The sequence below is a fragment of the Peromyscus leucopus genome, chromosome 11 (assembly GCF_004664715.2).
Source record: "Peromyscus leucopus breed LL Stock chromosome 11, UCI_PerLeu_2.1, whole genome shotgun sequence".
NCBI lineage: Eukaryota > Metazoa > Chordata > Mammalia > Rodentia > Cricetidae > Peromyscus > Peromyscus leucopus.
In genome coordinates this window covers 48,625,247-48,642,965 of record NC_051072.1, presented here as the reverse complement: position 1 = coordinate 48,642,965, position 17,719 = coordinate 48,625,247, and the positions used below count along the sequence as shown (strand labels likewise).

The following is a 17,719-nucleotide window of genomic DNA, read 5'->3' as shown; positions in this document are numbered from 1 at the left end:
GATTCTGAGAGGCAGGAATGTCTGGTAGGCTAGAGTACATGGCAGTTTCTGCAGTCTTGATGTAAGTCTCCAGCAATATCTGGAGCACATACTTCTTCCTAATGTTGAAGGTACTGACACCCAAGATGGAAGTGGATTCTCCTTTGTTGAGAGATATGCAGACAGATATGAAACAAAGAACAAGCAGCAGCAACTCCCCACAGCGAAGTTGGCAAAAACAGAGTCATCTAGGAGAGGTGACCTGTGTCCATGGAAACAGCTCGTTCTAAATTCCAAGGGGACCTTCCCACCGAGGCCACCTGACACAGAATCTTTTTGATGCTGTCCCCTCAAGAATTTAAGGGAAAGTGATAAAAATGGATCTGTGCTCCTACTTTAAAAAAAACTCTGTTCCCAGGCCAGTAAGACGGTTCAGCATGTAAAAGCACAAACCACACAACTGACAGCCTGAGTTGGATCCCCAGATCCCACGGTGGAAAGAGAGAACCAACTCCCAAAAGTCGTCCTCTGACTAGACATGCCTATCAGCACACACACACCTGCACTCACACACAATCATACACAGGCATATACATGTGCACATACATATTTTTTTAAATTTAATGTGTTCTGAAAATGCAAACTATCTCAGAATTACGACCTTCTTCTACTTCTATGCCTCTTTCCCTCAAGTTAGTTTGACTTCCTGGACGCTTCTGGAATTTTATCAGGAAAATACTTGATAATTTCAATTGGTCATGCAATTGATCACTTGATTTGAGAAATATGTGGCCTGATGACCACATATCATCAAGTACAGGAAGGATTTTTCCCCCCACTCATTCAACAAATACTTAGTACTTTCAAGTACTAGGCATTGGAGACGCAGGTAAATAGGATCCTTGCTCTCAAGGAGTTAACATTCTAGCAGGTTGACAAAATGAAAGAATGTTTATGATTGAATGATTTGTGGGAAAGGAACTAGATTGTATTTCATAAGTGCATACAGTGGGATGCTTAGCCTAGCCTGGGAAAGTCACAGACATTAGGAAGAATCAAGAGTTTATGCTGAATGGTTAAGCGCTGAAAAACAGAGTGAGTAGACTGGTCCAGTCAGATGGAGCCCGGAAGAACACAGGTGGGAAGGACTGAGGAGGGTCAAAGAACTGGAAGTCTGAAACTGGTGCCGCCATTCTTCCATGAGAAGGGGTGTTTGAAAGACGAGTTAAAATGTGATGAGCAGGACCGTGGAGACCACTGGAGTATGGGCTCCTCCTCAACCACTGCAGAATCTTCACAAGGGAGCAGCATGGCGGCATGGCCAGGTCAGGAGGGCCATTCTGACTTTATAGTAGATAGGCTGAGCTGAGGACCAGATGCAGCAGACCCCTAAGGCCAACGGTGGTGCAAGACAGAAATGAGTGGGGAGATCCAAGAGCCAGTGGAGGAGGCAAAATCCAGGACTTGATGATGAGCGTGAGCCCCACCATCTCGATACCCAGTAGACCGCTGGATATGTGCAAATCTGAACTCAGAAGGAGAGGTGGGTAAGGACTGCAGGTGATTCCTAGAAAGGAACAGAAAGTCATGAGATTGGAAGAGCCCGGTATGAATCATAGACATGAGAAACAGATCTGTTTAAAAAAAAATAAGATGGGGGCTGGAGAGATGGCTCCGCAGTTAAGAGCACTGGCTCTTAACTGAGTTCAATTCCCAGCACCCACATGGCAGCTCACAACTGTCTGTAACTCCAATTCCAGGAGATTCAACACCCTCACACAGACATGAATGCAGACAAAAACACCAATGCACAGAGAATAGAATTTTTAAAAAAATTAAAAAAAAAAAATAAGATGAGCTGGAAGCTGAGGGAAATGGAGCTACTGCTTACTCAACAGTCAGCTGGAGATGATGAGGCCCTATGGATGGATGAGGATGGTGATAGCTGCGGAGCAAAATGAAGGCGTTTAATGCCACTGAACTATTCACCTAAAAACAGCTGAAGTGATACACTTTATCTTATCACAATAAAAAAAAAGAGTGCTTGTGTTATTTGTATAGTTTAGCATCAGAATGCCTTGCATTTAACAAAATAAATAATGAAATCGAGGGAAAGTGTATCTCAAGGGGAACACCTTACAAAGGGTTTAGTAGGACAGGCCCATAGGGTCGAGGAAATTGGCTCAAACCAGTTGCCAAGGCATGCACATAATGGACTTCCTTATGAGCCAACCTAGAGTCTGCCTGAAGGCCTAGCAACAGTGGTTGTCAGAGTTCCTGATCGTGCCCAGCCAATGAGGGACGACCATGCAGACTGGGTGCTGGGAGGAGGGTATATAAGGCCTTCCCTGTTACTGAATAAAGGAGTTTGTTATTTGCGTTCAACTGACTCCTGGTGTCTGTGCCGTTGATACCGCGCCTTCTCCTTCTCATCCCCTCCCCTGAGGGAGCCGCTAAGATCCAACAACAAAAGGGAACTAATGAAGTTGGTAGAAAACCCAGTGTTACACCAGGAAACGGAAGAACAATATTTCAGTGGGCAGTGTTCAAACAACTCGGGGACGCTACAGAGTCGCATCATCTGGTGAGGTCAGAGAAAAGAACCCACTGATATCAGCAATCGGAAGGTCAATGGCGACCCTGGGGAAGGCTGTTGGCAGTGAAGCCTGGGAACGACAGAATGGAAGATGGGATGGAAAACAGCCCAGAGCACACACAGTGGCAAGTCTGACTGCTACAGGAGATGGGATGGCGGCTGAAAGAAAAGCAACAGCTGCTTCTTCAAAATGAGGGTGCTGAAGGCTGAGGAAATGGATCAGTAGATAACGTGTTTGCCACACGAGAATGAGGACCCGATTTTATCTCTAGAACCCACAAAGCCAGGTGTGGTGGTGCATGCTTGCAGTGGTGAGGAGGCAGAGACAGGAGGGCTCCGGGGGCTCCCTGGCAAGCCAGCCTCACTGAGTCAGTGAACTCCGGGCTCAGTGAGAACCTGTCTCAAAGAACAAGGTGGATCGGGCTGGAGAGATGGTTCATCAGGTAGGGGTACTTGCTGCTCGTCCAGAGGTCCTCAGTTTGGTTCCCAGTACCTACACTCCAGAACCACCTGTAACTGCAACTCCAGGGCAGCTGTTGTTCCCCGCCCTGCCCCCCCCCAACACACACACACACACATAAATAAAAATAAAATACATGTTAAAATCCTGAGGATCAATGCCTGAAGTTGGTCTCTGATCCCTACCTGAAGTTGGGTCTTTGATCTATATGTGAGTGCATGCACACATAAACACACACACATAAAGTACAAATATGTACACACACACACACACACACACACACACACACACACACACATAATCAAGAAAACAATCACTTCAGGGGTAATATAATTTTATATTAATCATCTCAACAACCACAGAATATATAGATTTAGAGTTTTATTTTCCATACTGTTTGTAATACTCCAAGGATAATTGCAAATCACTCTCTTCATTTCGTGGGTGATAAAAATGAGCCATGGAAAATGTCTCCAAGAAAAATTTTTAAAAAACCAAAGCTCACCAAGTAGTTATTCTCATTGATTTTTACAATTAAAAAGTACAACGTACTGTTAGGAAAAGAATTCCCGTGGCAGCTATGTGTCGAGTCAATCTCAACTTTTAGGGCTTAGTCACACATGTTAATTTTTGTGTGTGTGGCATGTGTACATGTGCGAACACGTTCCACGTCTGGGTTACATCCTGAAGATGCCGAAGTTGGTCTTCTGGATGGGCGCATTGAGGGCTGCACTGATGCTGAGTCCCAGAACCAGCCTGGTGTCCACAGGATCAATAATCCCATCGTCCCACACCCTGTGGAAAGATGGAAATGGTCACTATGAACTCGCCATCCGGCCGCCGTCCCTCCTTGTCGTGCTCAGAACCGCTGAGAGGATTCCCTCCCACGGTGAGGAGAGCTCGTGACCAGTGCCTGCACACTGGCATCACCGACGGGAAGTCATCTTTGAGTGGAAGAAGAAAAGAATGGCAGTGGTCGCACCCAGGGATGCCACACGGAGCTTCGGGCTTGAAGGATGACTTCTGGTTCCCTTGCTACTTGCAGAAAGCTAGCGATCACATGGATCTGCTTTTGTCATGGAACATGGAGAGTCCCCTGAACAACCCAGCCACCTTACCGCTAAAGGCGAATTACCCAAAAACTCTTAGCAGCTGGGAGATCACTACATAAGCCGCGCTACATGTTATTAATAAGTAACTTAAAATGCCGCTCTTTATTTTTTGCTACAATGGAAAAAAAAATAGCTTTAAGCTGCTTTGAAGAGAAACTTTTGAGTAGAGATTTTAGTTTGTTCTCACTGACATCCTCAAATGTATAAAGAAAAACGAATGAGGAATAATACTTTTTTTTTTTTTAGTTGCTTGTTTTTCTTTTTGAGTTCTTTTTTTTTTTTAAACTCCTGGAGTTGAGGACCAAACCCAGGGCCTTGTGCTTGTAAATCCCCAGCCCCTGCTTGTTTTTCTTTTTAAAGATAGCTCTCACTCGATAGGCCAGGTTTACCTGGAACTTGAGTTCCTCCTGCCTCAGCCTTCTGCAGATGTGAGCCTCCTTGCCAAATGAGGAATGCCATCCTTTGGGGGTTATTAGTAAATGACAGTTTCACCTTCTCTACACAAACTGCCTCCCTCTAGCGTCTGGACGGCACATCAATTATTAAACACTGGCAGCCAGGGATCTCATCTTTGGTCATAAAACATTCATCACAGGGACCCTCTCATGTATCGATGGCCGATCAGCGGAAGGTTGTTTTCGGAACTGTGAACAGGTGGATTGATGGAGGATCCCTTGGGGGCTCGGGAGCAGCAGAAACCCTCCAAGCACTGCTGGAAGGGCTCGTGAATGACAGCCATTAAAGGCTGACCAAGAAAGCGGGTTCAGTCAAATGCCCGGGAAGGTCACAGATGTCCACGTGTGCCCCGGAGGATGAAGGGAACACGGGGCAGGGGCTGAGCATCGAAGCACTGGTCTAGCATGTGTGAGGCTCGATCCCCAGAATAACAGGTAATGAGGCAGAGGCGCCAATAACAGGAGATACTAAGCCGGGCGGTGGTGGCACACGCCTTTAATCCCAGCACTCGGGAGGCAGAGCCAGGTGAATCTTTGTGAGTTCGAGTCCAGCCTGGGCTACCAAGTGAGTTTCAGGACAGGCACCAAAACTACACAGAGAAACCCTGTCTTGAAAAAACAACCCCCCCCAAAAAAAAACAAAACAGGAGATACTCCAGAAACTTGGCTTCTACCACATTCAAACCTAAGCAAGTCAGAGAACCACTGCTAATCTGGGATTTACCAAACACAAGAACATCCCAAGCCAGCTTGAAAATCATCTTTAGGAGAAAGTTGCTGTCTCCCCGCCAAGCACTGTTCCAATTAACAGTACGATTAAGCACCGACAAATTAACAGACAAACCCTCCTGTCTTTCAACACTGACTTCCAAAGATACATCTATGCGGCCATGCTCACTGATGCCTTGAATGCAATCCATTAACAAGCATTAACGTCAGTGTGACAATAATAAAGGATACAATCTTTCCCAAGAGGTGATTCACTTTTGGCATTAAAAAACAAGTCCATGGCTCATAAGTAATTCTCTATTTTTCAAGTTGAGTATTTCAACTGTCCCTGAGCATTTCAGCCAAAGTCTCATGTGAGGAACTGTCAGTGAGCTTCTATATATGCTTTGTATTTTATTTAAATCTCTTACATGGTTTTCTACAGCTCCTCTGCCTCTACTGGCTGCTACTACTGAATGTCTGTTTGCATTATGGCAAAGTGAAGCACATCTTTGTTATTCAAGCCAAAGATAATGAAGTATGTTGTTACTAATTAAATGAACCAATGACCCCCCACGATATCTGTCTGTGGGTGAAAACAAACAAACAAACATACACACAATGAGCATGAAGACAAAAAGAATTTTTGAAAATTCACAAATATGCTCAGGATGTAGCTCTGACTGCTGTGGGATGTTCGTATGTCCTGTGGGAGCCTGTTCTTGGGTTCCTCATGGCTTTACCCAGCAGGTCCGCATAGAGGATGATTAGGACCACGGGCCTGAGTGCAGGTGTCTGGGATGGTCTGTATGTCAAGTTGCTCTGATTGGTCAATAAATAAAACACTGACTGTCCAGTGGCTAGGCAGGAAGTATAGGCAGGACTAACAGAGAGGAGAAAAGAAAGAACAGGAAGGTGAAAGGAGTCACTGCCAGCCGCCGCCATGACAAGCCGCATGTGAAGATGCCAGTAAGCCACCAACCACGTGACAAGGTATAGATTTATGGAAATGGATTAATTTAAGCTATAAGAACAGTTAGCAAGAAGCCTGCCACAGCCATACAGTTTGTAAGCAATATAAGTCTCTGTGTTTACTTGGTTGGGTCTGAGCGGCTGTGGGACTGGCAGGTGACAGAGATCTGTCCTGACTGTGGGCCAGGCAGGAAAACTCTAGCTACATCTGACAGTGGTGTGCTGACCGACCATGCTAGAGGCCCTGGGGTCAACCCCACCCCCAGCACTACATAAACTGTGGTGGTGAGACATAGGACCTGTAATCCCAGCACTCCAGGGGTGGAAGCAGAGAGATCGGGAGTTCAAGGTCACCTTTACACTTAGCCAGTTCTTACTTAGCCAATCTGGGCTACAATGAGATCCTCTTGCCAGACAACAAAAATCCCAGATGTTATTATTTGAACTCAACCCGATAAACAGTACACTTTAGATCGGGCCGTGGTGGTGCATACCTTTGATCCCAGCACCCGGGAGGCAGAGCCAGGTGGATCTCTGTGAGTTCGAGGCCAGCCTGGTCTACAGAGCAAGATCTAGGACGGGCTCCAAAGCTACACAGAGAAACCCTGTCTTGAAAACCAAAACCAAAACCAAAACCAATACACTTTAGTCTTTGTACTCTACTGTCAAGAGCAACGCTGGCCGTGGGGGATGAATTCCAATGGCCAAAATGGATTCTAACTTTCTTATTTTCTTCCTCCCTTCTCTCCAGTCTGCCCTTACCAGTAAAGGGCATGATTCAAGGCGTAACCTAATTTTAAAAGACACTGGTATTTATTCTTTTCTCCATCTGCCCCAGGGAAGAAAGAAGACATGGCTTAGATTTGTCTTTATAACACTGAACATTACAGTTATTGGAAAAACCATCTGAAAGCGCGTCCCCAGCGGCCTCCAGCTGGGACAGGCAGAGAGAATTTATTGCCTCATTACGATCAGGCTGCGCAGAAAACAAACAGCCATCAGCCGCAGCGGTGTCTGAGGTAATTACTCGGCCCCGACATGTGGACCCTGGCTGTGACTAATCACCTTCCGAGTATGCAAGCACACTTGTTAACCAGCGCCGATATGTGACCAGTCAAGCTCACGCTTACAACAGGGGAGCAAACAAACCATCGGGACGGCCACGAGAAATCCATGTGCGTGAGCAGAGACAAGGATCAACTCCTGAAGGTGTAACACCCAGGATCAGAACTCTTCAGTTCCTGGCATGGTCCACCTCTGGCTCCAGGGCCATACCACTCTATGGAGACCCTAACTGGGGTGGGATGTGGGGAAAATGGAGGTGGAGTTAGAGCACAAGGAAGCCTGGGAGGAGGGTGGCAGTTGAGCATGAACGAATGATAGTATAAAAGTAACCGCTTGGCCGGGCAATATTTTCGTTATTGAAACAAGGTCTTTCTATGTAGCACAGGCTGACCTCGAACTTCAGTTCTCCTGCCGGAGATGCTCAAATGCCCAGTCAGATACTAGGAAGGTCAACCATCCCAAGAGCTGCTGAGGTTTCTGAGGCTGCTGCCCTGGCTGCCAGGAATCCCCCACCCCTCAGGGACCGAGAGAAGGCCCGCTCCCACCTTGCGCTAGAGTAATAAGGGTTTCCTTCCTCTTCAAACCTCTTGATGATGGGCTCTTTCAAAGCTGCCTCTTCAGCACTGGAGAACTGAAAGAAAAAAAGACAATAAGCCAGTGTCACTGGGACTTACTCCCCTAGATAACCTCGTAAAGACCTGCTCTGAGAACAGTTATGGTGCACCTAACATTTGCACGGTGACAGATCGCAAATGATGCTTTAACATATAGGGTCTTGCCGGGGACACAGGTTTAACTGTCAAAGACATACAACACAAAGCCAAAACCAAGGGTGTCACACATGTCACTGTGTTCCTGCAGGGTACAACAGTGAATGTGAGTCATATTATATAGCTAAAAAGCATTTAACAATCTCTAGTTTAAAAGGAGATGGGCAGAGCATGGTGACACACGCCTTTAAACCTAGCACTTGGGAGGCAGAGGCAGGTGGATCTCTGTAAGTTCCAGAACAGCCAGGGCAACACAGAGAAACCTTGTCTCGAAAAACCAAACCAAACCAAACCAAAACAAAAAAGCCAGGCACAGTGGAGCGCACCTTTAATCCTATCTCTTCACCGGAGAATTCATTTTTCAACTGTGCAATACTGGAGGGCTAGGGATGTATGGTGGTACAGCACTTGCCTAGCATTTGGCTTCGCCTTCCAAAATAACTAAGTAAATAAACAGCTATACTAGAAACACATGGCTTACTTCAAGTAAACCTTGCCCTCCCTCACGCGTATACTTGAGTGGAGAGGTTAACAGCCGCTGGAGGTGAGAACGGCATTTTCGTAGATGAAAACGGATGATTTAAATATCTATACATCAAATGAACCAAAGACTGGGTACCTAACAAGGGATTGCTTTTGTTTGCTAAAGTTCAAACATGCCTTCAAAACATCAGGCGGACTCACTCCACCACCTACACTACCAACAGCACCCCCTTTGGCCATCCTCCACCTCGACACGCACACAAACCCGACACACACACACACACACAAAGCACAGGGAGCACTCTGCTTCAGTACTAGCTGGCCCTAAGGTGAATTTAAAACACCAACTTAAGTCTACAGAGTTCCTGCTGCCAGGTCGGGACCAAGGGGCAGGCTGCGGAGACAGTTCAGTGGGTAAAAGCACTTGCCTCAGAACCATGAGGACCTGAGTTCAAATCCCTAGCATCAAACAAGGTGAAAGGTGAGGACAGTACCAGAGGTTATCCTGACCTCCCATGCAAAGGCATTTTCATATATGAATGTGTGTGTGTGCGCGCGTGCGCACGCGCGTGTGCACACGCACACACACACACACACACACACACAAAGATAAGGAGGGGTGAGAGACATGAGTGACTGTGCACCACTCCAGCTCTGCAGACCCCATCACTGACCACACATGATCCCTGTGGCGCACACCGAGGAGGTGTCCACGTTATCTTTCCTATGATGAGGCAGTAGCCGTATCAAGAACACACAGCTGCCATTTCAGGACCTGGCGCTTAAACACAGCCATTCAAAGTCATCAACTACACACACCTACAGAATACCTGAAGACTCTGACAGAGACACAGAGACTCCGTTTGAAGGGCAGCCGCCCTGATTTGTCTCTCGTCGCGTTTACACTCGTTTCCTCCCACTTTCCCCACAGCTGAACTTTCACAGAATGCTAATGCTATCCAGCTCTCAGTAGGTGACTGAATCTCTCGCAGGGACCCTGGACAACAATGTAAAACCAAGACAGAAAATACAGGTCTGCTGCTTTGGGCCCAAAAGAAGCAAGTGGATTTCTTTAGACCTCACTAGCTACAAAAGAGTAAGAAGTCAGCGTGTCTGTGTCTGGTGCTCGGGAATTTCGGGGGCCACAGGTACGGGTCAGTGGTACCGTGCTTGCCCGGCCGGCATGCTTGAGACCGGGGAGTGGAGCCTCATCACCCTCCCCATGGACACACAGGTAGCCTGGGGGCTCCGCTGGTGACGGCCAAGCCCACCTGAAGAAAGAAGTCACTTACCTGCTTTCCCTCCCGCGCTTTCTGGTCTCTTGCCACGGTGGCTAGCACGGTGGCTGCCTGCTCTCCTCCCATCACTGAGATACGGGCGTTTGGCCACATGTAGAGAAATCTTGGGCTGGGAGAAAAGACAAGAATCATCCAGTTCATCATCCAGGACAATGAAGCCTGGTGGCAAAGGGTCTGTAAGCCTAGCACCACTCCAGATTAAAAATCGAGTGTGCTGAATGTCATTTTATATCCCAAGCCTGGAATAAACTGATAAGTTATTTTTTGTTTGTTTGTTTGTTTGTACACAGGGTCCTCTTGCAGCCCAAGCCCAGGCCTCCAATCTGCTGAGTAGCAAGGCTGGCCGTGAACTCCTGATTCCCCTCCCTCCACTTGCTAGGAGCTAGGATTACAGGCGTGTGCCACCAACTGCCTGGCTCTAACACGGCCATTTGTTTTTTGTTTTTTGTTTTTTGTTTTTTCGAGACAGGGTTTCTCTGTGTAGCTTTGCGTCTTTCCTGGAACTCACTTGGTAGCCCAGGCTGGCCTCGAACTCACAGATATCCGCCTGCCTCTGCCTCCCAGAGTGCTGGGATCAAAGGCGTGCGCCACCACCGCCCGGCTTACATGACCATTTGTAATTACACATGAAACACATTTGCTTGTGTCAAAGAACGCTCTGTTGACCACCCACCTATAGGCTCTGCCACACATCCCGTAGTTTCCAGCCCCATAGGATCCCCCAATAATGACGGTTATCTTGGGCACTTTGGCACAGGCTACCGCAGCCACCATCTTGGCGCCATCTTTGGCGATCCCTTCGGCTTCATAGTCTCTACCAACCATGAATCCTAGGAGCGAGAACAGAAACACAGGCTTGGGCAATGAATGGGTGCGCGCGCAGAAATCAACTCCACCGAGGTACGGTCAGGTCCCGGCTTAAACTGACTTTACCATAAAGCTTCTTAGACTCACAAAGCAGTCACATGAGACGTACGTACCCCAACCAACCTGGGCTTTAAAGGGCTGAAATAAAAATTCCTCTCCTCACTTTTCAGATGTCCTTAAAACACTGTTTCAGTCACACACACAGAGCTCCGAGCAACAGAAGGAAGCAATCTGTCGTCGTGGAGAGAACATCTCAAAGCAGAGGCTTGTCGGGGAGAGAGACTGTGACATCGCCATGGGAAGGTACCGCCCGCCCGCCAAGCCAGCCTGGAAGGTTTCCATAGCCACTGACCTGGTTTAAAATAGAGACTGTTCCTTTTGCAGCGCTGCTTAAAACTTTGATGAAATAAAGATTAATGTTTCATGGGGATGCTGAGTCTCTGCCAGGAGCTCAACAACAAAATTTTGAAAAATGGTTTTCCTTTGTATCGACAGGATTCCTGCCTGTTTCCTCAAGCCCCAACTCTGAGGAAAAGTGCTCTATTACAGCTGTAGCATGCATTCCAGGACAGGGGCCATCCTTCAGGTTCAGGGTCTCCCTCCCAGCCTGAGGCTCTGGGGAAGGCATTTCTTCCCCCTACATATCTAGACATGCTTATCTAACCGACACTCTGCCCTTGGTTGGCAAATCCCCAGCCTTGTGACATCAAGTTCAGCCCAGCATCCCGAGGGAGGAACTGCATGTGCGGGGACACTGGAGGGACCACAGCAGGGCCCTTTGCCTTTGCTGAGGTCTGCCACTCCGGCCACCCTTCAGAGCAGCTCAGCATTGCTTTATTCCGTGTCTCTTGACTTTCCAGAACATTCTATCACAGCTGCCCCCAAGAATCGGCTCTTTTCAAACCCTCACCGGACCAACTCTACAATCTGCCTCCAAAAGAAGAGAAGAAGCCATTTCATCTGGTCTTCTCAAATCCTCCTTCCGACCACGTAAACACACACACACTCACACACACACACACTCACACACACACTCACACACTCGCGCGCGCGCGCGCGCGCGCGCACACACACACACACACTCACACACATACACACACACACACTCACACACATACACACACACACACTCACACACATACACTCACTCACACACACACATACACACATACACTCACTCACACACACACATACACACATACACTCACTCACACACACACATACAAACACACACACACACACACACACACACACGCACATGCACACGCACACACACACAAATAACCCTGTACAGTCATGCTTCCTATCTCCCTATATTCTTAACTCTGTAGAAAAACAAAACAGAGTGGTAGTATTCTTCCCTGAGAACCCTTCCCACTCTCAGAAATTCTTAGTTGCCCTTAAAAAAAAATCCGTTTGCGAGATTTATTCAGTGGCATAGCGTACATCCATCCACACACCAGTGTCTCACAGGTCCCTCAAATGCAATGGTGCAAAACACAACGCAGCCTCTGCTCCAAAAACAGCCCAAACAAAGTGAAAATGGGAAAATTGTCTAAGCAAATGTTTAACTTCCCGGTGGTGAGTCACTGTCAGAAACGAAGCCCCTAAAAGCGGTGAACTTCAGAGACCTTTCTGTCTGTTCTTAGTAGGTCACCAAGTAGGGAACTCTTAGGTCACCATCTGGAGCTCATTCCTGTCAAAGTTCATCAAGGGCTGAGGAAGTGGTCAGTGACAGGGTACTTATCTAACATGTTTAAGGCCCTGGGTTCTACCCACAACACTGGAAAAACAAAACAGTAATCACACACACACACACACACACACACACACACACACACACACACACACACCATCTAACCTGCCTTGAACTTGAACATAACACAGAATGAAAGATGCTTTTGCACCATTACTATATAAGGTCCTTCTCAAGGTTGAGAGGCCTGGATGGTATACACGATGAGCCTGCCTTACCTCTACAACTAATTAAAAGCCTCTCTGTTGCTGGGTATGGCAGTGGATGTCTTTAATCCTAGAACACAGAAGGCAGAGGAGGCAGGCAGATCTTTGTGAGTTCCAGGCCAGCCCAGTCTAGTTAGTGTGCTCATGGCAAGCCAAGGTTACCCAGTGAAACCCAGTTTTAAAAAATTGTCTCTCTGTCCCAAGGAAAGGAAGATTTTGGTAGCCAATGTATCTGAGATGTGTGTCTACATTAACACAATGCATCATACAAAATGGCAGAGCAGAGAATCTCTAAACCCTACAGCAAGAGGCCTTCGAAATCAACCTACTCCAGCTTAGGATCATCTATGGAACGTGAAGTTCAGAGGCATAAAGGAACTCGCTCTGGTCACAGGTCCTGCCACTCTTCGGGGTTAAAATGCAAGCCCCCAGGCTTCAATGCAAACATACATTTTTCCAAAGACATCACTGACGGAGCCATCTCTCCAGTGCTGAAGTAAAGTGCTTACCGTGAGGCACAAGGACCCGATTTTGATCCCTAGAACCCTCACAGAACGCCAGGTGGTATGGTGTACATGTGTACGCCCAGTGCTGGGAAGACAGAACAGGAAGCTCTCAGAGAATACTGGGCAGCCAGTCAGAGACTACCAACCTCAAAGAACAAGGTGGCAGCTCCTAAGAGATCACTGGGCAGCCAGTCAGAGACCCTACCTCAAAGAACAAGGTGGACAGCTCCTAAGAGATTACTGGGCAGCCAGAGACTCTACCTCAAAGAACAAGCTGGACAGCTCCTAAGGAATATTTGAAGTCCACCACTGGTCTCTAATGTGCACATGTGCACACACCTCATAGAATAGATAGATAACTGGTTGATATAATTTCAGACAGAATTAACTGTATGGTGAGAGGTAAGGAGATGCCCACAGCATGTGCTTGGAATCATTAGGATACTGAGGCAGTGAGTTGGGTAAGACAGGGGACACCCTGCTGCTCCCTGGTTGAGAGGCAGATATGAACAGAAGTCAAGAGAAGCCATTTGAAAGTTTGTGATACACACAATTTGGAAAGTGTTCCACTCAGAACACGAGATAATCTCACACTACTCCATATTTATGAATAATCTCTGCGTCAACATCAGCCACCGTGGACTGCGAAGCTTCGGACCAGATGCACACAAGCCGAAGAACTGCTCACCGGTGATGTTCTGGAGGAACAGCAGGGGGATATTTCTTTGGCAGCACAACTGGACGAAGTGAGCACCCTGTAAACACAACATCAAAACGCCCGTTCAGTATAAACAAATGCACTCCTACCAAGCATCCCACCACGCCCACACTTCCAGTCAGAGACAAGGAAGAGCACAGCCCGTCTGGCTAGGCTGACCTCTTGTTTACAGTAACAGTTCGGTGATGCCCTGTCACCAACAGGACGTAAGCGACTGCGGGTTGTCCTTCACTCACTTGACCTAATGTCCTGTGAGGTCCGGGGCACGGAGCCGTGAGACAACTGCTGTGTCAGGATGAAATCAACCTCACACTCAAACAGCATGTGAGCTCAAGAGATAAAAAGAACTGTCACCATGAACGGCAGGAACATGTTCTCATTCTCCAGTTCTCCACTTCAGAAAAGGCGGGGTGCAAAGCCCTCTGGGGCGTCAAGGCTGACGTTTACATTTGGGTGACCATTTGACATTTCCTCTGCCTCAAGACTTACCGATACAATCCAAATAAACAGAACTTTTAGATTAGGTCACTGTTGGAGACTTCTGGCCTTGAGGTTAAGAAACTAGTCCTCACCTATCTTTTTAACCATTCCCTTGTGTTTTCTTCTTCTGTTTTCACAAATCCCTTTACCTCTTCTAGAAAGAGGTACTGTCCCCTGGCAGGGACAAAGCTCCAGTATGACTGTTTATAGAAATGAGGAAATCACAGAGACCTTTGGGGCCTATTTCAATAAATGAAATGTCAGACTGGAGCCAAATATGACTTCTCAAGGGTTTACCTGTGCCAAGGCGGAGACAGAGCAGACTGTCTGTCTAGCTCTGGCCTGATGTTTACGCTACAGAAATGAATACACTATATACTCGTGTGTGTGTGTGTGTGTGTGTGTGTGTGTGTGTGTGTGTGTGTGTGTGTTCTTCAAGCTGTTATTTCAGGAATATTTAATATCTTTTAAAACACCAAAGGACCTTCGTAATAGGATTATGGGTAATTCTTTGAAGCAGGGTCTCTCCACACAGCTCAGGCTGGTCTTGAACTACCCGCCTACCTCAACCTCCCACATGTAGGACTAAAGGAGTAAACTACACGCCCAGCTGATTTTTCTTTTCTTTGGGTTTGTTTTCATTTTAGAATTGAGTTAAGGAAACTATATGAACAGCAGAATATAAAGATTAGTTTTATTGTTAAACATTTCTTAAAGACAAATTCATCCTTGATTAGCCCAAGAACTTAGAAGCCCGTTCCTCTATCAGTAAGGGGAACTGCTCTGCTTACTGAAAGGGAAAGACACACCTTTTTTGTTGTTGTTGCAATGTTTTATCAAAGTGCAAGAGTTACATTTCACAAGCTTAGGAGAATCTGAGACAACCAATGTGAAACCCAATCCTAAACGCACTGCACATTCCCAAAACGTAAAAATAAAGGATGACCAAAGAGGTCACATCTCAGAACCACCCACACAGGATATCAGAACCTCTCCGGCATGGAGGGGCTATAGAATGAGGCACTCTCAGGGCATGAATTCCCTGCCTCCTTGGCACACTTCCCTGTAAGCAATTATAACCCCAGCCCCTCACGGGGATTGTCCTGAAACACCCGACAGACTTTAACAGTGCGTCACCGGCTCCTCACACCATGCTGACGTCAACTACCATAGAAACCGTGTCCAATGCTCACACTCAGGCACAAGCACACACAGGTGTTTTGCTTGCTAAGAAATACGGGTAATGCTATAAAGCTCTCATAAAATCCATTTTAACTTATTATGTTACCTTCAAAATTAATTATGTTAAAGCCTAAAATCTTACTGCATTCAACAGCACTTGCCTTTTTTGCAGATTCAGAAAACAAAACTCCATTGTTTCCAATGATGCCTACGGGGTATCCAAATATTCGAGCAAATCCTCAAGAGAAGATGCAAAAAAAAAGAGTTAGGATTTTCAGGTGGGAGTTTTCATTTGCAACAGAGGCATACTACACATTCTTTAATTTGAGATCAATGTTAAAATGTGAATAGAGGTCATCTACGGTATAAAACAGCTCCTGTTACAGTGCTTTATTCCTAAAGGTACCAGGTTTTATGTTTTGTCTATGTGTATTGAAAACCCATGCTCTACGTAGGGCTGTCTTTATTTACTTAGTTTGTTTAAATGACTCTTTCAGAATATGCACATAACACACGTGAATGCCCCCAATGCACCAGAGACCAGGGTGCCCTGAAATATTTCTTTTTAAGTTTGAAATATTTCAAACTTTAAAGAAGATCTTTAAAAAGAATATTCTGATTTTTTCTTCTATGTTCGTCCCTGGGTGCCATCTCCCCATCACCAACACACTTCCATTAGGACGCCAAATACCCTGACCGACAGACAGACAGACAGACAGACAGACAGACAGACACACACACACACACACACACACACACACACACACACACACACACCATGTGCATGCACATACAAGGAAGAGGGAAAGCCCAGCCTGCCATTCTGTGAGGCAGGTGCTTCAGGTGATTTCAGAAAAGGCTATTTCACAAAGCAGATGAACCTGGCTAGAGAAAAATTCTTTCCCCTTTTCAACAAGCCTGGGTCCAACCAGAAATAGGTGTCAAGTGTGGAGAACCCAAGAACTGACTGGCTATACCTGGACGGCGAGTCAAAGGCACCGTCTACCCTTGGACTCAGCCTCTAGGCTCCCGGGCACAGCTAAGCTGCCCACCACAAAGCGGGCACTCTAAGCATCACACAAAGAAAACAAATAAAAATTGAGTCAAATATGGATTGAGCCAGAATGCTGAATTTTGAATGATAGGCTATTTTCTTTAGCCTTGCCTGGATTTTCGTTTTTTATTGCCGTGATTTTTTATTGTGATAGAACACGCTTTGATGGCCACGTAGGATTCTCTGTGGTTTTCAGGCCTAAAGTTCCAGCCAGAGGCCTATGGATGATGAAATCCTGAGTGTACTGACCCTTTAGAAGCGTCTGAAGAGGGGTAAGCTTCCAGTCTGTGTAGTGATCCACCCTGAGTCCTGCCCCACCCACAAAGGGATAGAAATCTAGCACATGATGCTACCTCTGTGGACTCTTAACCACTTACATGCTCAGCCCTCCCTAGGTCCTGCGTGGGGCGAGAGTGGAGGTCGAGGCCCAGACGGACGGACGGACGGACGGACGGACGGGCTGAGTAGGGTACATGCTCCTACTTGTGCCAGCCTCTCCATCGAGGAAGGGCCTTTACTAACTGACCCAAATGGGAAAGCAGGATGTCACAGAAATCCTCCTGGGTCTCACGTGAGTATGGAGGCCGGAGGGAACCTTAAGGAACTTGTAGAAACACCTGAGCCTCTGACATCTGGTCTCCACTCTCCCCCTTCAAGCTTCCTCCTCAACTCTTGCTCCCCTGACTCCCCCAGCCTTACATGAATTCCGGGACGATGGAGAAGAGATGGGGGGACTGGCTGTCCCTGATGCAGCGATACAAGAGCGCCGCAGTCTTTCAGCAGGTACCCAGCAAACACATAAAAGGAGTTGGCAGGGACGGCCCATCCATCTTGGAGGAAGTGGAGAAGCCCTGGCTTGTCTAAACTGTTACACAATGAGGAACACATCCTGCATTGCTGGCGGACTAATCCCCTCCATACATCAAACAAAAAGCTCTTGATCACTTAAACACCTAGAGAGAAAAGCATAAATTCCCCTTCCGCATGAACCATCCTCTCACTCATAAACTGAGCCAGGAGAAATTGCCACGGTTTAGTCCTAAGCCTCCACG

General features: G+C 46.9%; 1 protein-coding gene across 2 annotated transcripts in view; it reads right to left on the bottom strand.

Moving 5' to 3' along the window:
• Window positions 1-3,352: 3,352 nt before the first annotated feature.
• Window positions 3,353-17,719, bottom strand: part of Mccc2 (methylcrotonoyl-CoA carboxylase 2) — a 70,062-nt gene continuing 55,695 nt past the window's right edge. For both annotated transcript variants that reach the window (XM_037209477.1, XM_028871717.2), the window contains exons 12-17: window positions 15,775-15,851; window positions 13,922-13,988; window positions 10,572-10,728; window positions 9,893-10,007; window positions 7,893-7,978; window positions 3,353-3,830 (exon numbers count right to left, since the gene is read on the bottom strand). In XM_037209477.1, the coding sequence (XP_037065372.1) occupies window positions 3,713-3,830; window positions 7,893-7,978; window positions 9,893-10,007; window positions 10,572-10,728; window positions 13,922-13,988; window positions 15,775-15,851 (620 nt within the window). In that variant the 3' untranslated portion in view covers window positions 3,353-3,712. The remainder of the gene's footprint in view (window positions 3,831-7,892; window positions 7,979-9,892; window positions 10,008-10,571; window positions 10,729-13,921; window positions 13,989-15,774; window positions 15,852-17,719) is intronic.